This window comes from Schistocerca serialis, chromosome 10, assembly GCF_023864345.2.
Source record: "Schistocerca serialis cubense isolate TAMUIC-IGC-003099 chromosome 10, iqSchSeri2.2, whole genome shotgun sequence".
In the NCBI taxonomy this organism is placed as follows: domain Eukaryota; kingdom Metazoa; phylum Arthropoda; class Insecta; order Orthoptera; family Acrididae; genus Schistocerca; species Schistocerca serialis.
Window position 1 is genome coordinate 126,186,355 of NC_064647.1, and position 26,363 is coordinate 126,212,717.

The 26,363-nt window shown below is 45.9% G+C and overlaps 1 protein-coding gene across 1 annotated transcript in view; it reads left to right on the forward strand.

Moving 5' to 3' along the window:
• Nucleotides 1-25,962, forward strand: part of LOC126424597 (elastin-like) — a 48,238-nt gene extending 22,276 nt beyond the window's left edge. Inside the window, exons 3-5 of the mRNA XM_050087337.1 lie at nt 7,628-7,709; nt 24,389-25,538; nt 25,702-25,962. Coding sequence (XP_049943294.1) covers nt 7,628-7,709; nt 24,389-25,538; nt 25,702-25,757 — 1,288 coding nt within the window. The 3' untranslated portion in view covers nt 25,758-25,962. The remainder of the gene's footprint in view (nt 1-7,627; nt 7,710-24,388; nt 25,539-25,701) is intronic.
• Nucleotides 25,963-26,363: the final 401 nt, after the last annotated feature.

Below are 26,363 nucleotides of genomic sequence, written 5' to 3' on the forward strand. Positions count from 1 at the left end.
AGTCGAATGACTGCACAGTAAAGATGATGTCATTGGAGCTCACGCATGAGTTTCCATCCGTCATCGTCATCAAAAACCGTTCACCGGCGCAGACCGATTGCAAACCGCTGTATCTCTGCCAGAGAGTGAGTTAAACACCATACTTCCCCCTCTCCACAGTTTACGGCACTATCACAGCGATTATTTTCTCTTACAAAGCTTTGCCGCACACAATGAACAACAGGATCATACATACTGGATGTAATGGATGTGCGAGCAGATATTGCTGTTGGTGACCGAGGACGGTGTACTGAACAACCCTGCATCAGTATTTACTTCATTTGCAGACTAATAATTATAACTATTACAACTATTACAAGTCTTACGCTTTTTTGTTGCTTAGTTCCCCCACGTGCGAGGTGCAAGAACAAGCTGTCACTGTGTATTTTCCTCTGGACAGCAGGTTAGGTGTTGAAGAGTGGACGCGCCAGCGCTGAGCGGTTAGTTTATACTGACAGATGCACTCCACTTAATGGTGCAGCCACGACCATGCAGAAGTTTGTGACGTGTTTGTAGAAAGACTACTGGAGGCGGGTACCATGTATAAAAATATCTCCAATTATACCCGTTACATCCTGTATGTATATCAAATCTAGAAATCAATTATACACTCTTGGAAATTGAAATAAGAACACCGTGAATTCATTGTCCCAGGAAGGGGAAACTTTATTGACACATTCCTGGGGTCAGATACATCACATGATCACACTGACAGAACCACAGGCACATAGACACAGGCAACAGAGCATGCACAATGTCGGCACTAGTACAGTGTATATCCACCTTTCGCAGCAATGCAGGCTGCTATTCTCCCATGGAGACGATCGTAGAGATGCTGGATGTAGTCCTGTGGAACGGCTTGCCATGCCATTTCCACCTGGCGCCTCAGTTGGACCAGCGTTCGTGCTGGACGTGCAGACCGCGTGAGACGACGCTTCATCCAGTCCCAAACATGCTCAATGGGGGACAGATCCGGAGATCTTGCTGGCCAGGGTAGTTGACTTACACCTTCTAGAGAACGTTGGGTGGCACGGGATACATGCGGACGTGCATTGTCCTGTTGGAACAAGTTCCCTTGCCGGTCTAGGAATGGTAGAACGATGGGTTCGATGACGGTTTGGATGTACTGTGCACTATTCAGTGTCCCCTCGACGATCACCAGTGGTGTACGGCCAGTGTAGGAGATCGCTCCCCACACCATGATGCCGGGTGTTGGCCCTGTGTGCCTCGGTCGTATGCAGTCCTGATTGTGGCACTCACCTGCACGGCGCCAAACACGCATACGACCATCATTGGCACCAAGGCAGAAGCGACTCACATCGCTGAAGACGACACGTCTCCATTTGTCCCTCCATTCACGCCTGTCGCGACACCACTGGAGGCGGGCTGCACGATGTTGGGGCGTGAGCGGAAGACGGCCTAACGGTGTGCGGGACCGTAGCCCAGCTTCATGGAGACGGTTGCGAATGGTCCTCGCCGACACCCCAGGAACAACAGTTTCCCGAATTTGCCGGGAAGTGGCGGTGCGGTCCCCTACGGCACTGTGTAGGATCCTACGGTCTTGGTGTTCATCCGTGCGTCGCTGCGGTCCGGTCCCAGGTCGACGGGCACGTGCACCTTCCGCCGACCACTGGCGACAACATCGATGTGCTGTGGAGACCTTACGCCCCACGTGTTGAGCAATTCGGTGGTACGTCCACCCGGCCTCCCGCATGCCCACTATACGCCCTCGCTCAAAGTCCGTCAACTGCACATACGGTTCACGTCCACGCTGTCGCGGCATGCTACCAGTGTTAAAGACTGCGATGGAGCTCCGTATGCCACGGCAAACTGGCTGACACTGACGGCGGCGGTGCACAAATGCTGCGCATCTAGCGCCATTCGACGGCCAACACCGCGGTTCCTGGTGTGTCCGCTGTGCCGTGCGTGTGATCATTGTTTGTACAGCCCTCTCGCAGTGTCCGGAGCAAGTATGGTGGGTCTGACACACCGGTGTCAATGTGTTCATTTTTCCATTTCCAGGAGTGTAGAACGGAGCAGTATGTGTGAAGATGAAAAATAACCATGCTGTGTACTGCTTGACGGGAAAATACATGAGTTATGTCATTAACGATCTGCAGCTCGTGGTCTCGCGGTAGCATTCTCTTTTCCCGAGCACGGGGTCCCGGGTTCGATTCCCGGCGGGGTCAGATGACTGGGTGTTGTTGTGTCGTCTTCATCATTATCATTCGTCTCCATTACGGTCGGAGGAGGGCAATGGCAAACCATCTCCGCTAGGACTTTGCCTAGTATAGCGGTGTGAGTCTCCTGCATCGTCCCTTACGCTCTGCCAAGCAGTATGGGACTTCATCTTCATCATCATCATCATCATCATCATCATGTCATTAACGACATTGCACCTGATACGAGTACAGGTTTCAGTATACAGGGTGTTACAAAAAGGTACGGCCAAAGTTTCAGGAAACATTCCTCACACACAAATAAAGAAAAGATGTTACGTGGACATGTGTTCGGAAACGCTTAATTTCCATGTTAGAGCTCATTTTAGTTTCGTCAGTATGTACTGTACTTCCTCGATTGACCGCCAGTTGGCCGAACTGAAGGAAGGTAATGTTGACTTCGCTGCTTGTGTTGACATGCGACTCATTGCTCTACAGTACTAGCATCAAGCACATCAGTACGTAGCATCAACAGGTTAGTGTTCATCACGAACATGGTTTTGCAGTCAGTGCAATTTTTACAAATGCGGAGTTGGCAGATGCCCATTTGATGTATGGATTAGCACGGGGCAATAGCCGTGGCGCGGTACGTTTGTATCGAGACATATTTCCAGAACGAAGGTGTCCCGACAGCAAGACGTTCGAAGCAATTGATCGGCGTCTTAGGAAGCACGGAACATTCCAACCTATGACTCGCGACTGGGGAAGACCCAGAACGACGAGGACACCTGCAATGGACGAAGCAATTCTTCGTGCAGTTGACGATAACCCTAATGTCAGCGTTAGAGAAGTTGCAAGGTAACGTTAACCGCGTCACTGTATGGAGAGTGCGTTGTTTCTGTACCATGTACAGCGTGTGCAGGCACTATCAGCAGCTGATTGGCCTCCACGGGTACACTTCTGCGAATGTTTCATTCAGCAATGTGTCAATCCTCATGTCAGTGCAAATTTTCTCTTTACGGATTAGGCTTCATTCCAACGTGATCAAATTGTAAATTTTCACAATCAACATGTGTGGGCTGACGAGAATCTGCACGCAATTGTGCAATCACGTCATCAACACAGATTTTCTGTGAACGTTTGTGCAAGCATTGTCGGTGATGTCTTGATTGGGCCCCATGTTCTTCCACCTACGCTCAATGGAGCACGTTATCATGATTTCATACGGGATACTCTACCTGTGCTGCTAGAACATGTGCCTTTACAAGTACGACACAACATGTGGTTCATGCACGATGGAGCTCCTGCACATATCAGTCGAAGTGTTCGTACGCTTCTCAACAACAGATTCGGTGACCGATGGATTGGTAGAGGCGGACCAATTCCATCTCTTCCACGCTCTCCTGACCTCAACCCTCCTGACTTTCAGTTATGGGGGCATTTGAAAGCTCTTGTCTATGCAACCCGTGTACCAAATGTAGAGACTCTTTGTGCTCGTATTGTGGACGGCTGCGATACAATACGCCATTCTCCAGGGCTGCATCAGCGCATCAGGGATTCCGTGCGACGGAGGGTGGATGCATGTATCCTCGCTAACGGAGGACATTTTGAACATTTCCTGTAACAAAGTGTTTGAAGTCACGCTGGTACGTTCTGTTGCTGTATGTTTCCATTCCATGATTAATGTGATTTGAAGAGAAGTAACAAATTGAGCTCTAACATGGAAAGTAAGCGTTTCCGGACACATGTCCACATAAGATTTTTTTTTCTTTGTGTGTGAGGAATGTTTCCTGAAAGTTTGGCCGTACCTTTCTGTAACACCCTGTTTATACTATATGAATCACAAGAAAAAAGATGGTAACATGCTGAAGACTGTATTTCAAAAAACGATACTAGGATGAAAAAAAAATTTAAAAACTGTAATGAAAGAAGGAATGATGAAGCACTGCAAACCTCATTAGATGGCGTAGATTATATTTTTTTTCACTAAGTAGTATGAATCTCCACTCTCCCTCATATACATGATAATGCCGTATTTGACAGCATCACTAAACGGTGTGTTGCCGGTACGTAGGATCCTGGCGAGATGGCCAACAGCTACAATAGTAGTGGTTAAAAAAAGAGAGGATAAAGTCCTGGCATCAACGAAAAGCTATAGGCCCATTTGCTTATTGAAAAGCTATAGGTCTATTGTTTCTTAAAGGTCTCGACCAAGCTCAGGAGCGTCTGCTTTAGGGCCGATTAGAGGCCCACAGGGAGCTCATGGGTCTAAACCGATGCCAGTATGGATTCAGCAAAGAGAAGTCTATGGCCGACGCTATTGGCAGAGCTCTTCAAACTGTAGAAAGTTCAATAATGAAGTACGGAACTGCGCTCTTGACTGACCTCGCAGGCCCATACGATAATCTTTGCTGGTCTGTGATGTTCGCACACCTTCGAGATCTCAGGATCCCCAAATGTTTCTATAAGAGATTTGTCGATGACTGCACTGTACGTAGTGGCCAGTGGCTTGCGGGACAGAGCAAGGCAATCAAAAAGACTACCGAGAGTTGTGGTAAAAGCTATACAAGTGGTCAATTTTTCTGGGAGCTTAGTATTGAACCCCTGTCACATCTGTTAGGTGGCGCACGTACTGTTAAAAGTGTTGCTGAATACGCTGTTGACACAGTAGTAACTGTGTAAGGAGACTCCTAGCGGGACGTAAAGCGAAGGAGAAAGTCGTGATGGTCAGATGCAGCATTGGTGCTAGAGTAACAAACTGGCTATAGCTGTTCATGAAACTACAAACGCTCTACCGAACTGAAGTCCTTCTCCTGCTGAAACGGTTCCACCAGGCTTCACGGGATCCCTGTAAAACGCAGCACTGTTCTTAGGCGTTTAGGCATTCTTCTGGACGAGAAAGCGAACTTCCTGGAAGATGTTGTAATGGTACTTGAATTACACAACCATTACGGCACCTCACCTGAACCTCTCGATACCAGCTATATTCTACTGTGTTTCTGCAAAGTAGTTGACATATTTCTGAGACAACATTCAGACTTGATTTCATTTGTGATACATCGATATGTTTATATTGCAATGATATTATTCTTACGTGTATTCTTTGTTTTGTCACTATGATCTTTGACGTACTTGTAACTCTGATTTTTGGGAGCGTAAGCGATTATTAATTAGTTGTTAAGTTGTTAGAGAGTCGGACGTTGAAAAGGTCAAGTCTTGGACGTCATGTTGGAAAGATGCATTTTGTAGTTGGCTTATAAAATGTGAGGAAGATGTTTTCAAAAATGGTTCAAATGGCTCTCAGCACTATGGGACTGAACTTCTGAGGTCATCAGTCCCCTAGAACTTAGAACTACTTAAACCTAACTAACCTAAGATCATCACACGCATCCATGCCCGAGGCAGGATTCGAACCTGTGACCGCAGCGGTCACGCGGTTCCAGACTGACGCGCCTAGAACCGCACGGCCACACCGGCCGGCGTGTTTTCAAGTATGTTTTGTATTGTGAAGTGATGTTTGTGTGTCATGTGATATTGCAATTAAAAGGAAATGTAACTTAAATTCGGAGTGCTGATTATTTTTTTACATCACCATTGTCCAGTAAAAGTGTAATCTTCAAGAATGGTTTGTGAAGCGCATCTACAAAACCTTTGAATATAGCAGAATAAAACCTAGGCCTCTTTGCATCCGAGCTTTGAATCATAACCACCTAGATTTTTAACGATTGAGCCATGATATTACGACGAGACCAGCGTGGGAAACACAAAAAGATGAGTGCTTAGTTTTTTCGTTATTACATGAAATGACTATTAACTGTGCTCTAATGATACCTGCCACATAATATGACTCATGTTACCCGAAAATGCAGTATTTAGCAGCGTGAGCAACACCACAATCGTTATCAAAATTTTGACCTTTGTTGTGTTAGGGTTGTTAGAATGTAAAATCTGTTACTAAGGAAGTGGCTAAAATTATGCACAAGATCGCCCGTGTTGGCACTGCTGACTACAAATTACCGTTGCATGTGGTGCAGTGACATCAGGAAGTTACAAAACAGTACTACGACGAATTCTGAGGATCACCGATGCCTTTCGCACCACACTTGTCGAGGGTTTACTGGTGATTCTAGGGATACGTCCCATGGCTGCAGTGGGACGTGAACAAAACGATCACGTGTTCAAGGCCCAAACTGCGTGATATACCCCTTCTTATAGACTGGCTCATGTACCTATCTTTCCAGTAAATATTTTTCCAGCGGCAGTAATCAACGGCGAAAAAATCTCCTCTTCCATTCGAATGAAATTACGAAGCGGATGCCGGCCGCTGTGGCGGAACGGTTCTAGGCCCTTCAGTCCGGAACCGCGCTGCTGCTACGGTCGCAGGTTCGAATCCTGCCTCGGGAATGGATGTGTGTGATGTCCTTAGGTTACTTAGGTTAAAGTAGTTCTAAGTCTAGGGAACTGATGACCTCAGATGTTTAGTGCTCAGAGCCATTTGTACCATTTTGTACGAAACGAATCTCGATCTTGAAATCTATGTCACGAAGTATGTTATATTAGTGTGTTGGTAGTAAATGTAACATCGACAATATCGATATTATACACGGGTAAACTGACAGTAGTTGCTTTACCTTTACTAAATTTAAATTTAAAACTGAATATGGGATGATAATGCAAGTGAGTTAACAAAAAACTTCTACTACTGTGTATCTCAGACAGATGTGCGGCTTTGCGTAGTGCTACCAACGGCCTTGCCCCAGTGGTGACACTGGTCCCCGCCAGTTCACCGAAGCTAAGCGCTATCGGGCTTGGGTAGAACTTGGATGGGTCACCGGGTCTGCTGAGCGCTGTTGGCAAGCGGGGTGCACTCAGCTCTCGTGAGGTCAATTGAGGAGCCGCTTGGCTGAGAAGTAACGCCTCCGCTCACGAAAGACAATTGACAACGGCCAGGAGAGTGGTGTGCCACTTGCCGCTTCGTACTTGCATCCTGTGACGCCTAACGGGTGAGGATGACACGGCTGTCGGTCGGTACCTTTGGGCCTTCCGAGCCCGGTTCGAACATTGTTAGTTGTGTACTGTCCCTCTACCGGCAATTCGCTGTTCAAGCCGTCATCTTCGCGGTTGTTTCTGCTCTTCTTCAACAGTCGCTAACCGTGTTAACGCAGCTATTGTAGGCGCGTCCATTTCCGTAATTAAACTGTGGGATCTGTGAACCAAATAACGTCGAGAACTGGCGCTGGAGAGCGCTGAGAGCTCAAACCACGTTAGCCAGCACGTCTCATGTATCGACGGCGCTCTCTCTCTCTCTCTCTCTCGTGAGGTCGGATGTCCCGTCCGCGTCCACGTCAACGTTAGCTGCATCGTCCCGTGTGAGGAGGACGGCTTAAGAACTCAATGCAAATGAGACGTGTCTGATTTTCGCCTATCAGTTCGGAACTCTTTCTGAAGCACGGCAGACCATCATCGCAGGCCGCACCTAGCGATGCCTTACCCAATCCTGTCCCGATCTCAGTAAGTGGTGCGTATCTAAAGACCGCGCCGCCGGCAAAACGCGTCTCTCCCTCTCTCTCTCTCTTCTTGTAACTGTGCATGCCAGCTTATTATCTGCCGCAACTGGATCAACGGGTTGCCAGCCGCCAGCTGTTAAGCTTTGAGGAAGCCGCTGAACACGTAACACTCTGACATCTGGGTAATATACGACGACCAATAGAAAAGGGAATGGCACAGTGACTGGACAGATACGTCGTGAATGCCGCTGGGTTTTTCCGTCCGAGTAGCGCTAAAGCTATTTCCTAAGAAATAAAACAGTGAACCACTGAGTAAAACATGCGAAATTTTTTGATTTTAAGACACTGAAAACGCCGTATGCAGCTTCAGTTTAGCTGTTATGCTAATTTATTACGATTTCTTAAACGCTGGCACATTGGCAAAATTCGCATAAGGGTCGCATTTTTTTTCTGTTTTTACTTAAGTGGTTCGCGTCTGAAAGAGTTGTCGGCCCCCGGTAGCTCAGTGGTCAGCGCCACAGAATGTCAGTCCTAAGGGCTCGGGTTCGATTCCCGGCTGGGTCGGAGATTTTCTCCGCTCAGGGACTGGGTGTTGTGTTGTCCTAATCATCATCATTTCATCCCCATTGACCCGCAAGTCGCCGACGTGGCGTCAAATCGGAAGACTTGCACCAGGCGAACGGTCTACGCAGCGGGAGGCCCTAGTCACACGACATTTGCATTTAGGGAAAGAAATTTTCTGGGAAATCAAACGTCGAGAGAAACATCGCTTGGCAATGAGTGTGGGACTGTGGGGAAAGAGGAAAGGAAGACTATCGCAGCGTCTGAGAGGTGGTGTCAGAGAACGATTTTGAAAATTAATTAGCTTGTTAACCTAAGAAGTGAGAGAGTTCTATGCAGAATCTGCGAAGAGAGGAGTACGTGGGAAGCAAGGAGATGGAGCAGGACGATAGGACCTGCGTTTAGACATAAGGGAATAGCTTTAAGAGTAGCTGTAGACCCTCATGCTTGACCTGTGTTGCGAGAAGTACCAGGAGAAATTTTGTGACACCTAACAAAGAAATGGTTCAAATGGCTCTGAGCACTATGGCACTTAACTTCTGAGCTCATCAGTCCGCTAGAACTTAGAACTACTTAAAGCTAACTAATCTAAGAACATCACACACATCCATTCCCGAGGCAGGATTCGAATCTGCGACCGTAGCGGTCGCGCGGTTCCAGACTGTAACGTCTAGAACCGCTTGGCCACCCCGGCCGGCGACAACTAAAACACAAAAACAATATTTCAGTATAATTTTCGACTTAACCGCACAGCAGGCAGTATTTACGGTTAATTATTTAATGGTATAAAATTCTACTATAAAATTTATGATTTTACTACAGAATTTATGATTTAGTGAACTTATTAGATTAACAACACGAAAAAATTGAATTCATGAAGGTATTCAGCACAAGTTATTGACATCACTATAAACTATAATTTAAAAAAAATGGCCAAATGGCAAAAGGACCGGCGCAATGAGAGTTCCGTACAAACTTAATTATGTATATATGAGGGGCGTTGAACAAGCGACGCAACACAACTTTTTCCACGAAAGTATGTCGGCTTTATTCGGAATTCCAAACCACCATATTTTTACCCCCTCTACTGACTACAAAAACGGTCTTGAGCTACCTTACTGAAATGGTCTTTATGCCCGCATGATACAACTCTACTAATTGATCTCGGAGCCAACATCTTGCTGCATCAGTAATCTTACTTGTTACTATCTTCGATTCAGACTGTCACGATCAGCCTCGTAACACGGAAGCAGTTTTGCACAGATAGTCCAGCGCTGCTCCTTATGATCTTCAGTTAGGCTGCAAGGAAGCCAGGGGAGACAAAACTGTGAGTACCCCAAGTGGTGGTCGAGTGTTCCAGCACTACCAACAGACGTCCAGATGAACAGCGAGGTGTTTGATTGTGATCAGCCCATCACCTCGAATGAAAGTGTCCCAACGTTCCAACATTGCAGGAGTCACAGGCTGTGTGCGGCCGGACTTATGCGGAACGGATCGGGCAGCTTTGCACGACGTTACTGCGAAGGTCAGGAAAGGTATGAAGAAGTTCTCCGACAAGCGGCGAGGAAAGGAATCTATGGAAAACTTTGACAAGATGAAGTGATAGGGTGGCGGGTCCTGTGTAAAGACGTCACGTAATAGCTTCCATGGTACGAGAGGGCGAAAACTGTAGAGAAAAGCAGATATTGGAATACATCCAGCAAATAATTGAGGGCGTAGGTTGCAGGTGCCACTCTGAGATGAAGAGGTTGGCACAGGAGAGGAATTCTTGGCGAGCCGCATCAAACCAGTCATAAGATTGACGACCAAAAAAAAGTTTTCGGTGATTGACAGACGGGCCGTGCTTTCGCTCCCTGTCGTGTTACCGTAGACATTCTGCATGCGCTTATGAATATGTGCGATTCTCTGGTTGGAATGCACCCCCCTTACAGACAACATTTTGAAAGGTACGTACATCGCCGCCACCTATCGAAACTTCATGAAACTGCAGGGGCTGAAGCGGGAATATTGCGCAGTGTCCCAAAACAACGTCTGCGTTTGTCAAAAGAAACTGGTCGAGAAAAAAAAAATACTGCGATACTTACTGTAGTTAACTGTTGCTGTCTGAGTTTACGTATATCATTTTGTCATTTGTAGGTGGTGGAGCTGTGTACGCTAGAAAATAGAGTGGCAAGCGGAGGGATAGGAACATTTCTGACGTATTCTTTTGTTTGAGTTGAAAACAGAACTGTCAACAGCGGAAGCCGCCAGAAACCATTGCCCTGTGTGTGGCGATAATGCGCAACGTTGGAAGACTGTTGTGAAGGAGATTATATTATTTTTGGTAAATACTTGAAATTGTTCTTCTGAAATTTTACTTTCACTGTATGAAGGAGTCTTATTTTTTCACTGTGTGAAACAAGTATAGGTGGCACAAAGAAGAAGTCCAATGCGGGGGAAGGGGCGGGGGCAAGTGGTTCTGTGAATGGAATAACAAGGTTCTCGATGCGGAGAAATAGCACACCTGTTTATATATATATATATATATATATATATATATATATATATATATATATATATATATATATATAAAACGCAACTAATGTGCTATTTCTTGCCGGCCGGGGTGACCGAGCGCTTCTAGGCTCTACAGTCTGGAACCCACGACCGCTACGATCGAAGGTTCGAATCCTGCCTCAGAAATAGATGTGTGTGATGTCCTTAGGTGAGTTAGGTTTAAGTAGTTCTAAGTTCTAGGGGACTGATGACCTCAGATGTTAAGTCCCATAGTAATCAGAGCCAAAAAAAAAATGGTTAAATGGCTCTGAGCACTATGGGACTTAACTTCTGAGGTCATCAGTCCCCTGGAACTTAGAACTACTTAAACCTAACTAACCTAAGAACATCACACACATCCATGCCCGAGGCATGATTCGAACCTGCGACCGTAGCGGTCGCGCGGTTCCAGACGGAAGCGCCTAGAACCGCTCGGCCACTTCCGACGGCTACTCAGAGCCATTTGAACCATTTTTGCTATTTCTTCACATCAGCTTTCTTCAAACACAGTAGCTGAAAATGATGAATTGATGGACAAAAATCTAAATAACAATATTGATCTTTGCGATGGGAGGAGAGAAGTGTGAGTGAAACGCTCATTTAACCGGCGCTTGGAACTACCAACAAAAACTGCAACGTTTAACTTGACCACGTGATTTTGACCCTGAAACTGCTAGGTCACTGGCGTTGGCAGAAATGAGAAAACAGTGAAGTTGTCATAAAGTGTTCCGGACAAATCCGATATGTGGCGGAACCGAACGAGGGACGCCTTTTATTGCGTCACTTACACGCAGTTACCATTGTCAGCCAAGCGTCAACGTGCGTCGTTTTCCTTTTAGTTCTTGCTCTAACGGGGATAGGCGGGCGGCTACCTTGTTGACGTACGGAATACGTAATAATCACTCAGTACCTAAATATACAGCTCTAAAAGCGACATTATATTTACAATGTGCAGCCGATAATTTTATAAACCGGGACGTCGATACTATTTGCTAGATGTAACGATATATCGATACTTATCTCCGTTGTATCGAGAGCCAATAATCACATTTATATTTGAAAATATCGATTTATCGAAGTTCCAATCGTTTTAAGAGTATCAACAGGCAGGCCGCGGTAGCCGAGCGGTTCTAGGCACTTCAGTCCAGAACCGCGCGACTGCTAGGGTAGCAGGTTCGAATCCGGCCTCGGGCATGGATGTGTGTGATGTCTTTAGGTTAATTAGGTTTAATTAGTTCTAAGTTCTAGGCGACTGATGACCTCAGACGTTAAGTCCCATAGTGCTCAGAGCCATTTGAACCACTGACGACGCCTTTGGCACAATTGTTTTATGTATCTCCAGTGCCGGATTTGATTTTAGTGTATTTTACTTCTGATGAAGGTATATTTAGAAATACCGAAGACGTGGTCAAGAATTTTAGTAAATCTTTATCCTGCAAATGTTTGGCTGTTATCATTTACCGTGAAGTACACTCCTGGAAATTGAAATAAGAACACCGTGAATTCATTGTTCCAGGAAGGGGAAACTTTATTGACACATTCCTGGGGTCAGATACATCACATGATCACACTGACAGAACCACAGGCACATACACACAGGCAACAGAGCATGCACAATGTCGGCACTAGTACAGTGTATATCCACCTTTCGCAGCAATGCAGGCTGCTATTCTCCCATGGAGACGATCGTAGAGATGCTGGATGTAGTCCTGTGGAACGGCTTGCCATGCCATTTCCACCTGGCGCCTCAGTTGGACCAGCGTTCGTGCTGGACGTGCAGACCGCGTGAGACGACGCTTCGTCCAGTCCCAAACATGCTCAATGGGGGACAGATCCGGAGATCTTGCTGGCCAGGGTAGTTGACTTACACCTTCTAGAGCACGTTGGGTGGCACGGGATACATGCGGACGTGCATTGTCCTGTTGGAACAGCAAATTCCCTTGCCGGTCTAGGAATGGTAGAACGATGGGTTCGATGACGGTTTGGATGTACCGTGCACTATTCAGTGTCCCCTCGACGATCACCAGTGGTGTACGGCCAGTGTAGGAGATCGCTCCCCACACCATGATGCCAGGTGTTGGCCCTGTGTGCCTCGGTCGTATGCAGTCCTGATTGTGGCGCTCACCTGCACGGCGCCAAACACGCATACGACCATCATTGGCACCAAGGCAGAAGCGACTCTCATCGCTGAAGACGACACGTCTCCATTCGTCCCTCCATTCACGCCTGTCGCGACACCACTGGAGGCGGGCTGCACGATGTTGGGGCGTGAGCGGAAGACGGCCTAACGGTGTGCGGGACCGTAGCCCAGCTTCATGGAGACGGTTGCGAATGGTCCTCGCCGATACCCCAGGAGCAACAGTGTCCCTAATTTGCTGGGAAGTGGCGGTGCGGTCCCCTACGGCACTGCGTAGGATCCTACGGTCTTGGCGTGCATCCGTGCGTCGCTGCGGTCCGGTCCCAGGTCGACGGGCACGTGCACCTTCCGCTGACCACTGGCGACAACATCGATGTACTGTGGAGACCTCACGCCTCACGTGTTGAGCAATTCGGCGGTACGTCCACCCGGCCTCCCGCATGCCCACTACACGCCCTCGCTCAAAGTCCGTCAACTGCACATACGGTTCACGTCCACGCTGTCGCGGCATGCTACCAGTGTTAAAGACTGCGATGGAGCTCCGTATGCCACGGCAAACTGGCTGACACTGACGGCGGCGGTGCACAAATGCTGCGCAGCTAGCGCCATTCGACGGCCAACACCGCGGTTCCTGGTGTGTCCGCTGTGCCGTGCGTGTGATCATTGCTTGTACAGCCCTCTCGCAGTGTCCGGAGCAAGTATGGTGGGTCTGACACACCGGTGTCAATGTGTTCTTTTTTCCATTTCCAGGAGTGTAGTTCTAAGTTACAGCGGAATGATGACCTCAGATGTTAAGTCCCATAGTGCTCAGAGCCATTTGAACCACTTTAGTATCAAGAGTCCTAATTCACACACACACACACACACACACACACACACACACATTTTTTTATAATATGTATGGGTTACGTTCATCTGTTCCACGACCTTTATTCAAAACGGGGATGACCTGCCTTTTTTTCCAATCATTCGCTGTTCGTTGCTCCAGCGACCACGATAAACTACTGTTGGAAGGGAAACATTTTTCTCATAGTACCTGTAGAATCTTGCAGGTATCTCACATAGTCCACGTGCGTTTCCAGTACTAAGCGATTGTAGTTGCTTTCCTATCACGCGATCATTTATCTCAACATATTGTGAACGTTGGGTGTAGGTTTTTTTTTCTCTGACGTGAATAGATTGGCACACGAGCGGAAATTCCGGCCGGACGCATCGAACTATTCAGACAGTTAATGGCTCAATAGAAAAATACAAGAAAAAAAGGAGATGACGTCGTTTGCAAAGGTACAGCGAACAAAGCAACGTCCGGATGCTTTTCCCTACCCTTTCATTGTACCGTTTGTCCTGCATGTCTAAGGACTTCGTTGTCGGCAGCTCTGCTTTCTTTCACTTTTTTGCGTGTTACCGTTCCTCTTAGTGAATTTATTACCCACTGCAAGCAACCGAAACGTTTTATACAATGGCGCCTATTACACCTGCGAGTGCAGCACTAATACTAGTCATATGTTGAAATGAACAGCTATACTGGCTCTGCTGTTATACTTTTGTCCCTAGGATATTGCAGCCACTGAAGTGGAACTGCTTAAAGGATAACGAATACCATTGGCAGTAATATGACAGTATTTCCACAAATGCGAAATGTGTTGCCATACGGAGAAAGCTTTAGCAGAGAGAAAAGTAAAGGATCGATGACACTGATGGTTGAGAGATCTTGAGGGGAAGGCACAGCCGCCTGATCAGAAAAGTGTTTACATCCTCGCGGTGTTCGGCAGTTGTATCCTGTGGTATCATCCAAAGACTGCGGTACCACACTACAGCTGGCAGCTCACATACCACAGATGTTAGTGATGCTTCGCTGCAATCTGCAACGCTGAACAGGAGAAGTTGAAGAAGACACCTCCCTGAGCACAGCAGCACCTGCCCACAGAGATCAATATAGAGCCGAGATCGGAAGCACTCTGTCTAGCTCATGACCTGAGCTGAACCGTTCAACATGATCGACTAGGATTAAAGAGTTATTCAAGGTGGAAATGTACTGTTGCAAATGGTGAATACTGACCTTCCAGAGAAGAGTTTTTTAATTAGTGCTTGAAGTGACGTTTCAACAGTCAGTGACAGTTGTAAATTATCCTGTGCCAAGGAATGGTATCGGGTTATGTAAGTCTTTCTATCATTTAATAAAGTGAAATACGCTGAACAGCCAAAGAAACATGCATATTCAAGTACCGATATATATAAACAGGTAGAATACGGCACCGCAGTCGATAACACTTGTATAAAACAACAGGTGTCTGGCGCAGTTCTTTGATTGGTTATTGCTGCTGCAATGGTAGATTATCAAGATTTAAACGAGTTTGAAAGTGGTGTTGCAGTCGGCGCACGAGCTATGAAACACAGCATCTCCGAGGTTGCGGGGAAGTGGGGACTTTCCGTACCATCATTTCACGAGTACAACATCAAATCTCCGAAATCGCTGCGGCCGGAAAAAGATCCTGCAAGAAAGTGGCCAACGACGACAGAAGAGAATCGTTCAACGTGACAGAAGTGCAACCTTTCCGCAAACCGCTGCAGATTTCAATGCTGGGCCATCAGCATGTGGTCAGCGTGCGAACCATTCAACGAAACAGCATCGATATGGCCTTTCATAGCCCATAATGACTGCAAGACACAAAGCTTTACGTCTCGTCTCGACCCGTCAACACCGACATTGGACAGATGATGACTGGAAACGTGTTGTCTGGTCGGAAGAGTCATACACCTAGATACGACTCTGACAGGTGACAAGTACGAAAGGATCCTCTCTGATCACCTGCATACATGTCCATTGTGCTTTACGACTGACGTGGGCAATTCCAGCAGAACAATGCAACATCCGACACGTCTAGAGTTGCTACAGAGTGGCTCCAGAAACACTCCACTGAGTTTAAACACTTTCACTGGCCACCAAACTCCAAAGACATAAACATTATTGAGCATATCTGTGATGCCCTGCAACTGTTTTCCAGAAGGGATCTCCCCCCCCCCCCCCCCCATCCGCCCCATACTCTTACGCATTTATGGAGAGTATCCAGCAGTACCTTGATTTCAAACAAATTATTACAGAGCATTTGTCGAGTGGCTAAGAGGAACAACATTCTGAAGAAGATAACGAGTGCAAGTAGAACTCGCGCATTTTTGCCTGTTATCGACATTGATACTGGCGAGATACAGATCCCAAGGACATCAAAATTTTACACATTGGTTTAATTTTGGTAAAATAAAGCTGACAAATTCACGCTGGCGACAGGTGACCATTATTATAGTCATCAGTAGTTTTTCATTCAGGCCGTCTGGGTCGCAATGGTAAAAGTCTAACATTACGCAGGCTAGTTTGCTAATGTTTGTTTAACTTACAATTTGAAACGACATATCTACGTCCAGTGGTCGCTCCTGGATATCTGATGGTGGATAAATTCCGAAGCGCATCATATGAGCGTAAAGGCATTCTTTGCCTGATGTTTGACTTTTACCATCGCAACCAGTCAGCTTGAATGAAGGACTACTGTTATTCTTAATTTCAAGTTTGACGTCGGATAACAAATGATAAAAGAAATTTTTTTCATGTGATACAACTCCGTTAACCATTTTCTGTTTATTTCCGATACTTGTATTGTAATACCTTACTTCTTGCCAAATTTCAACATTGTACATCAAAGGGCAGTATCCCACAGGTTTTGACGAATGAGATTTCGAGTATCAAATGTGTGACATAAATTGATATAAATGACCGCACCTTTTGATTGCCTTGCCTTCGACGCTTACAGTTATTACACCGCCAAGGGCCTGTAGACCTGTGGTGTGACATATACTCAAACTTGATACCTCTACTCCTTCCTACGTGAAGAGGTCTTAACATACGGACGAACAGAGGGTCTTACAAAAAATGACAATAAATTTTGTGAGATATGATTACAAATTTACAGTTTTTGAATTTTTTTCTTTAGGTTGTACTGCGAAGACTTGATTCTTGCCAAATGTCTTGATTATAGGTCAAGTGTTTCGGTGAGTGTGGTTGCGTGTAATAAAATATGTGACATAAATGGCTGTATCTTTTAATTGCATTGGCATAGAAGCTTCAACATTTTATACCGGCGAGGGACAACAGACCTTAGTTTGTGACGAAAATTTCAACTTGATGTGTCTACCAGTTCCCGAGAAAAAGTGTTTTTAACTGTCGGGCAGACGGACTGAAAGCTGACAAAGCGATCATAAAGGGTCCGTTTTTACCTATTACGGCACGGAAACCCATAAAAGAATCTTGTAAATCCACTCACGCGAAAGTTATGACCATTTGGATCACATATTTGGATACTCGCACTCAGGGTACTTGGCGTTGACGTAGTATCGCAAAATTTGACGAGAAGCACCACAATCAAAGGAAAAAAATCCGAAATTGTCAATTTGTGATTATATCACACGAAAAAATATTTTATCATTTGTCGTCAGACTGTCTGTCAATCCGTCACTTTTTCTCAGGACCGGTTAGACGTATGAAGTTGAAATTATATACTGAAGTCTATAGTCGTTTAAGTTTCCTTTACTCCACATGTATGGTCACAAAATTTTTTGGCGTCAGACTACTGGTTTCGGTCTGTAATGAACATCTTCAGATCTGTTTTATAAAAACATTTTTAAAACAGATCTGAAGACGTTCATTATAGACCGAAATCGGTAGTCTGATGACAAAAAAATTTGTTACCATAGACGTGAAGTAAAGCAAATTTATTCTATATTCGGGTCACTGTTTCTTTCGTGACCATGTCACAGCTTGTGAAACTATAGTCATTTGGTCGTGTAAAAACGTTAGGCTTCTAAGTCAGCGCAATAAAAAAAAACGGACGTTTATGTCACTTATTTTGTTACTCGAAAACTCACTCATTAGAACCTATACGTTACTTACGCTTGAAGTACAATCATTAAATTCGACAAGCAGAAAGTTTTCACAGTTCAAGTAAAGATAAGAAAATTGAAATTTAAACATTCTCGAAAATCTTGAAATGCCTGGGCCCGATAACTTACCAGTAAGTTTGTAATAGGCAAGAAACGCCGAGACATTCGATAACCAGAATGAATGAACTCTCTACCTACACTGAAGCGCCAAAGAAACTGGTATAGGCATACGTATTCAAATACAAAGATACCTAAACAGGCAGAATACGGCGCTGCGGTCGGCAACGCCTATCTAAGACAAGTGTCTGGCGCAGTTGTTAGATCGGTTACTGCTGCCACAGTGGCAGGTTTTCAAAATTTAAATCCGCTTCAACGTGGTGCTATAGTCGGCGCACGAGCGATGGGACACAGCATCTCCGAGGTAGCGATGGAGTGGGCATTTTGCCGTACGATGTTTTCACGAGTGTACCGTGAATATCAGGAGTCCGGTAAAACATGAAATCTCCGACCGGAAAAAGATCCTGCAAGAACGGGACCAACGACGCTGAGGAAAATCGTTCAACATGACAGAAGTGAAATCTTTCCGGAAATTTCTTCATATTTCAGTGCTGCGCCATCAACAAGTGTCAGCCTGCGAACTATTCAACGAAACATCATCGTAAGTGATTTCGGAGCCGAAGGTCCACTCGTGTTGTTGACTGCACAAGACAAGGCTTTACGCCTCGCCCGAGCACGTCAACACTGACATTGTATTGTTGATGACTGGAAACATGTTGCCTGGTCGCACCAGTCTCGTTTCAAATTGTATCGAGCGGATCGACTGGGGACGAACTCATGAATCCATAGACCCTGCTCGTCAGGGTGGAGGCTCTGTAATGGTGTTGGACGAGTGTAGTTGGAGTGTTTGGGATCCCTGATACGTCTAGACGCTACTCTGACAGATGACATGTACGTAAGCTTTCTGTCTGCTCACCTACATCGATTCATGTCCATTGTGCATTCCGACGGACTTGGGCAAGTCCAGCAGGACAATGCGACACCTCACACGTTCAGAACTGCTACAGACTGTCTCCAGGAATACTCTTCTGAGTTTAAACACTACCGTTGGCCACCATTCTCCCCAGATATGAACATTATTGAGCATATCTGGGATACGTTGCAGCGTGCTGTTGAGAAGAGATCTCCACCCGCTCATACTATTACGGTTTTATGAACAGCCCTGCAGGCTCAAAAATGGCCCTGAGCACTATGGGACTTAACATCTGAGGTCATCAGTCCCCTAGAACTTAGAACTACTTAAACCTAACTAACCTAAGGACATCACACACATCCATGCCCGAGGCAGGATTCGAACCTGTGACCGTAGCGGTCGCGCGGTTCCAGACTGAAGCGCCTAGAACCTCTTGGCCACACCGGCCGGTAGCCCTGCAGGATTCATGGCCTCAATTCCCTCCAGCACTACTTCCACTGTCCATGTCACGTCGTGTTGTGGCATTTCTGCGTGCTCGCGGGTGCCCTACACGATATTAGGCAGTTGCACCAGTTCCTTTGGTTCTTCAGTGTACATAGCTAACTTTGTACGGAACCCTCAGTGCGCGAATCCTACTTGCATGTGGCCATTCTTTTAAAATGTATATGTGGTGTCACCGCCAGACACCACACTTGCTAGGTGGTAGCCTTTAAATCGCCGCGGTCCGTTAGTATACATCGGACCCGCGTGTCGCCACTATCAGTGATTTGCAGACCGATCGCCGCCACACGGCAGGTCTAGTCTAGAGAGACTCTCCAGTTGTACATCCGACTTTGCTAGCGATGGTTCACTGTCTACATACGCATTTGCCTAGACGACAGTTTAGCATATCCTTCAGCTACGTCATTTGTTACGACCTAGCAAGGCGCCATATTCAGTTACTATTCTGAACAGATAATATTGTGCATCATGTACCGACAAGAAAGACGTTCATCATTAGTGGATTAAAGTTAAGTATCATACTAATTACGTCCGCTTTCTGAATTCTAATTCCTTGTCATGTTCCAGACCTCATGCCAGTATAGTTCTTCCCGCCTCACACCAGCCTGCGTGAGCTAAAACGCGTGCATTTCGGCCTCCTCTAGTAACACGGTGTTGGCTCTTGTGCCAACACAGCAGTATATTTAGTGTTCATATAAGTGAAATCTGCCTAATAAGAGTGTATTTAGTTATGTAAACTACTACATCTTCAGCTTCTTTCTAGCGCTTACTTATACGCCACCAAGACGCGGTGTCCGTTGTAATGGACACCCGAGAATTTTTTTTTTTTAGTTGTAAAATTTTTGTGAATTCTCTTTCACTCTCTTCTGTTTAACAGCGACATAAAATCTATTTCGAAAAAAATTCATGACAGCTGCCGCCAGTTAAGTGTTAAGCAAGCACTTGCAACTAAGGGCATAAGGCCGGCCGAAGTGGCCGTGCGGTTAAAGGCACTGCAGTCTGGAACCGCAAGACCGCTACGGTCGCAGGTTCGAATCCTGCCTCGGGCATGGATGTTTGTGATGTCCTTAGGTTAGTTAGGTTTAACTAGTTCTAAGTTCTAGGGGACTAATGATCTCAGCAGTTGAGTCCCATAGTGCTCAGAACCATTTGAACCAACTAAGGGCATAGCTGTATCTAACATTGTTCCTTACTTTTTTTTTTTTTTTTTTTTTTTTTTGCAGTAAGGAACAGGATTTATGTTTACCTTCTACATCATTTCGACTTTGCTCTTATCTCCGTTTCTAAGTGGAACGACCTTAAACATTGTAGAAGACGAAGACTGATAAATAAATTGACTCTCAGCAGCGAAATTTTTTTTCCTCTGTCCTTCGATTTCTACTTGGACGTTTTCCCTGCAGAGACGACCCTAGACCCGAACCGGTGCCTGCGTAGCCCGGGTGACCTTCTTGCCGAGTGCCGGGCAGCCCGGCGCATCCAGTTTGGCGCGCATCTCGTGCAGTTCCGGTAGCGGCCGTCGGGGGACCGGGCGGGGCTGTTCTGGCCCGAGTGGGCTGCGGCTGGCCGGCTCTTCCCTTTCTCCAGGGACGCGACCCGACAGCTGGTCTGGCGGCAGCACGCGTTCTTGGGTATATATAGCGGGGGTCGCGTTTGAGACGGCATCAGTTGCCTCCTCTCGCAGCATCCACAGCACGCAAGCAGCATGAGGACGACTGCGCTGGTAAGTCTGTGACGTCCCTCACGGATCAGTACACGCACCAATGAAACTCTGAAAGTGTCAGCTGTGGGAGTGAAACTGAGCAACGCCACAACGTTCTCGCGGTCTCTTAGTACTGTAGGGATGGTAGAAACCGACCAGTTTAAACTGATGACCTGTTTTAGTTGTGAATAGCCGTTATTTTTCGATATAAAGTTACCAAGTAAGGAACCGAAATAACAGGTAGCCATACGATTAGCACAAAAAATTTTTTTTGGTTTTTCAATGAAACTTTATTAAAAAAAATGAAACGGACAATTTTATTCCTAAAATATACAATGCTTTGAATTGTTGTATTATTGTAGAAAATGGAAAAACCGGTCAGTGCTATGTTCATAACAATCCCAACAGAAATGAGTATCAAACACACGGCAAAAGGTCTGGCACAGCATTGTTGAGACAATAATGTACCTGCTACCATGTGGCAAGGCCTACTGGATGGTGCAGTGTGGTAGACCTGCCCTATCTGGTTTACTTGGTAATTTCTCTCTGTTGTCGTCGGACATTAGTTGTATAACAGAACGCCTGCATCCATAGCCTGGAAAAATTATACGAAGTCAGGCATCAATGAAGCACAAAGCTCCATTTGCTTCAAAAGATTAAGAGCGGAAGAAGTCACAAAAAATTTGCGACATCATATAGGGAGAAAACTTAAAAAATTAACAAGTTCACTCATAGTTTATTTAAAAACTCCTGGAAAATTACTAATAATCCAATAATGACAGGAAGAATTGGTGAAGAAATCTATGCCGATGAAATTTACGAGTAAAAGGTTGCTTTATAAGGGGTGTAAAGGGCAAATTAACCCGCCTCCCACTCTCTCCCACGCTAATTTAAAAAATAATTGTGTAGCTACTAATGTGGAGATAATGGTTTCCATTCCCGGTGGGCATCTGGTATCTGTATGCAATAAGGGAATTCTGCTAAATCAGGAGCTGCTTGAATAAATAGCCTACGAAACTGAGAAGTAGACAGATGAAGCGATGTCAAATCGAAACTCTTTCACCAAACTGAGCGCCACGAGACGTTGTAGTTACAGTGAGAACAATATGAGAGAAATCCTTGATGCTGAACACAGTATAACCAACAGAAACTTTTCATTTGAACGATTTCTTCAGTTGTCAGTGTCAGTGAAATCCGCCAACAGCCGTGCAACTGAAGATGCTATTTTATTTTATTTTCAAGGCTACCAATTTCAGCAGTTCATTATGCTATCTTCAGGCCTCACATGAACCTCTCCAAATAAACGAAAATGCCGTGCACAGCCATAAATCACTGGATGCGTGAATTCAATAGCGCTTCACTAGTGCTTCATTCGAATACTTGATGGCATCGTGATGTATCGGTTAAAGTCACGACATCCAGTGATTTGTACATGACATTTTCGTGTATTTGAAGAGATTCACATGGGGCTGAAGACGGAATAATGAAATGCTGGAACTGATAGCCTTCAAAATAAAATAAAATAAAGTCTAAAGTTACACTGGGACCAGACGATGTCCCCTGTCCATAATGGGCCAACTGAGACTTCCTTAATGGTCCTAACTGTCTTTATAGCCCCTTTCGACCTTTCACAGCCGTGATTTAAAACCCGATAACTCTAGGAAAGTGAAATGGGTAACATGGGTTAAGTAAATGCTAAATATAACAGGAATGAATGCATTGAGTACAGTATCTACATAATCACCTTCTTTTCGTGTCAGATGACCGATATAGAGACAATTCCATCTTTATGAATCTCATTGTCTTTTCACTAATCAGTGCAATCGAGCGTTCACTCGTGTCGTAATATTTGCTCGAACATTTTCTATGTTCATTTCCTAATTTTTTGGAAGTAATTTCTTCTCGTGGAATCGTACAAGACTTCTTCATTCGTAGCTAGATCAACTCATTGGTTCTTAAACAATCTGCTGTCATATGAAGTTTCAAAGCTTCTAATCACCTCATTTTTAACTTCCCCCGCCACCCATGTTTTGTGCTCTACAAAGCTGGTTATAATTGCGTCTTCTTATAGTTATTGAAACCATCTTACGTCGTAATGGGACTTGATCTACGAAACTCTTCTAAGCCAATAATGCTTCGAATAAATCGGGAATGAGCTCTCAGATATGAGACAACAAAATTAAATGCATGATACAGTTAGAATCTTCGTAATGCGTATATTAACAATAAAGTAAGGAGTAACTTGGAAAGCTAATAACTCACAGAACAGTAGGCTAATGTAAATGGGTTTCCCTATGCTTCAATTAAAATAGCCATCAAACATATTCTTCGAATAAGACACTTTACTCGCCGCGTTTCAAAAATTTAGCATAATTAACCTGTACAAATGTCCATGTATATGTGATCGTACAAATCCTACTTGTAAAACGCAGACTAAGTCAAAATTAAACAGAAAATCAAGATGCGTCTCCTAAGTAAATTATCTATCTGAGTATAAACCACACTGCTGAACACAATACGAGGTTACATGTTCACACCTATTTCCAAACGAACTGTGTACCATGCGCACCTGTGTGTTCAGACTGGCAATGACACTGTGTTTTGTAACACAACTTATATTCAAACATCCTGGCAGATTAAAACAGTGTGCGGGATCGAGACTTGAACTAGGGACCTACTGGCAGAAGTACAGCTGTGAGGAGAGGGCGTGAGTCGTGCTTCGGTAGCTCAGTTGGTAGACCACTTGCCCGTGAAAGGCAAAGGTCCCGAGTTCGAGTCTCGCTTCGGCACAATGTTTTAATCTGACAGGAAGTTTCATATCAGCGCAAACTCCGCTGCAGACTGAAAATCTCATTCTGGAAATTTATATTCAGTTAAATTAGTGACGCATTTGGAATACGTCATAGTATTTTCTCTTATTTTTGACTTCATGTACGATCTTCCAAAATTTCATGTTAGGAAAATGTGTACATGTGCACTTTGAAATGAATCTTCCATTAAGCTGGCCGGAGTGGCCGAGCGGTTTCTAGGCGCTACAGTCTGGAACCGTGCGACCGCTACGGTTGCAGGTTGGTATCCTGCCTTGGGCATGGATGTGTGTGGTGTCCTTAGGTTAGTTAGGTTTAAGTAGTTCTAAGTTCTAGGGGACTGATGACTCCAGAAGTTCAATCCCATAGTGCTCAGAGCCATTTGAGACTTTTCTTTTCTTACATTAAAATTGGCCAATAGTGGCGTATAACGTATATTATTCAAATAATATGTAGCCTCTGCGGAACTGTGGCTTCGTTTAAGGATGGCAATGACAGGTTTCATTCGACATGTTGCATGACACTGTTTCCTTTTTGGTTGTAGGTGTACCTCACAGCCGTGCTTCTGGCATCGGCCATAGCTGAGGATGCTGCAAAGAAGGACACCCCAAAGAAGGACAAGCGTGGTATTCTTTACGGAGGACTCGGCGGTATCGGGGGAGGCGGCATCGGCGGAGGCTACGGCTACGGTGGAGCCCTTGGCGGTGGTTACGGAGGCAGCTATGGCTACGGTGGCGGCATCAGTAGCGGCTATGGAGGAATCAGCGGTGGCTACGGAGGAATCAGCGGTGGCTACGGAGGAATCAGCGGTGGCTACGGAGGAATCAGCGGCGGATATGGAGGAATCAGCGGCGGATATGGATACGGTGGTGGTATCGGATTGAGCTCTGGCGGCATTGGCCTCAGTGGAGGTGCTGGTGGGATCGGTGGAGGGTCCATTGGTCTTGCATCAGGTGGGGCAGGCATCGGTTCTTTTGGAGGTGGCCTCGGTGGTGCCGGAATCGGCATCGGGTCAGGTGTGGGGGCTGTAGCAGTCGCTCCGACCCAGACGGTCGTCCAGACCGTTGCAGTTCCTGAACCTCAGCCCGTGCCTGTTCCAGTAGATCGCCCAGTCCCTGTTCCCCAGCCCGTTCCAGTTCCAGTCAGCCGTCCTGTACCTGTCCCCCATCCGTACCCCGTCCACGTGCCCCACCCAGTGCCCGTTCCAGTCAGCCGACCAGTCCCCGTTCCAGTGAGCCGTCCAGTTCCAGTTCCCATCTCACGTCCCGTCCCTGTCCCTGTGCCCCAGCCGTACCCCGTGCGAGTGCCGCACCCAGTTCCAGTCGGTGTCCCTCAGCCGTACCCTGTGACTGTCCCTGAACCGCGACCTGTACCAGTCCCTGTTCCTGTATCGACTGGAGTCTCCTCTGTTGGCCTCGGAAGTGGAATCGCTTCTGGAGGATCCTTCGCCGGTGGTTCTGGAATAGGATCTGCTGGCCTCATCGGTGGAGCTGTATCATCTGGCATCTCCAGTGGAATCATCGCGTCTGGTAGTTCCCTGGGTGGTGGATACGGTGGTGCATACGGCGGTGGATACGGAGGCTCTTACGGCTACGGCGGTGGATACGGAGGCTCTTACGGCTACGGCGGTGGATACGGTGGTGGCTACGGATCTGGAGGGGTAATCTCCTCTGGCATCGGTAGCAGCATCAGCGGTGGAAGCCTCTCAAGCGGCCTGTCCGGTGGCTATGGATATGGTGGTGGCTACAGCAGCCATGCTAAGGTCTGGTAAGGTGCTGGCCGAGCTGCAGTCTCACAGTTGAGTGTCATCCAGGTTGTTCCACTTCATCCTCCCCATCACCATCGAACCGCCTGTAGTATCAAAGCTACTTAGTAGTCTCCATTGGCCCGATCCCATCCTTCACAAACAGTGACAGAGAGAATTGACAGTCGGTCGTAGGAAAGGGCTTCAGATCTCAGAAACAGATGGAAGCAGCTTTCTTTTACTAAAATCGTGCTGTGATACCAATTACGGATAACGAATGTCAATTCTTGCGGCTGTTTCCTTAGCCCCATTATTACATGTACTCATTATGTGTGATCATGTCATCTCCACGCTATTCTCATATGTATACGTTTTCTTAGCACAATCAAATTCTTCTGTATTTTAGACATTTTACACTTTTTTTGTATTAAAAATCAATCAGTGTGTTGTTCTATGACTGAATAAATATATATTTTTTTATTGAATCTTTGTATATATTTCCTTTCATTGCTCTAACGCCTTTATCCACATAGTGTGCTTTTCAAACTTGTTACTGAAAAAATAATGTGTTGTCCAACACAATCATACTAACTGTTACTGAAAGAATAATATACTGTCCGACACAATGACACTAACTACTTTTAAAACAGTAAGTAACCACACAAGGTGAAGCCGCAAACAGAAGTTTTGTCAAGTAGGAGCAGAGGACCACAGCAGATAGCAATATTACATCTTCAACTTTTTTAGTCCTGTCTTCCTCAGTTGTGCGTAATAT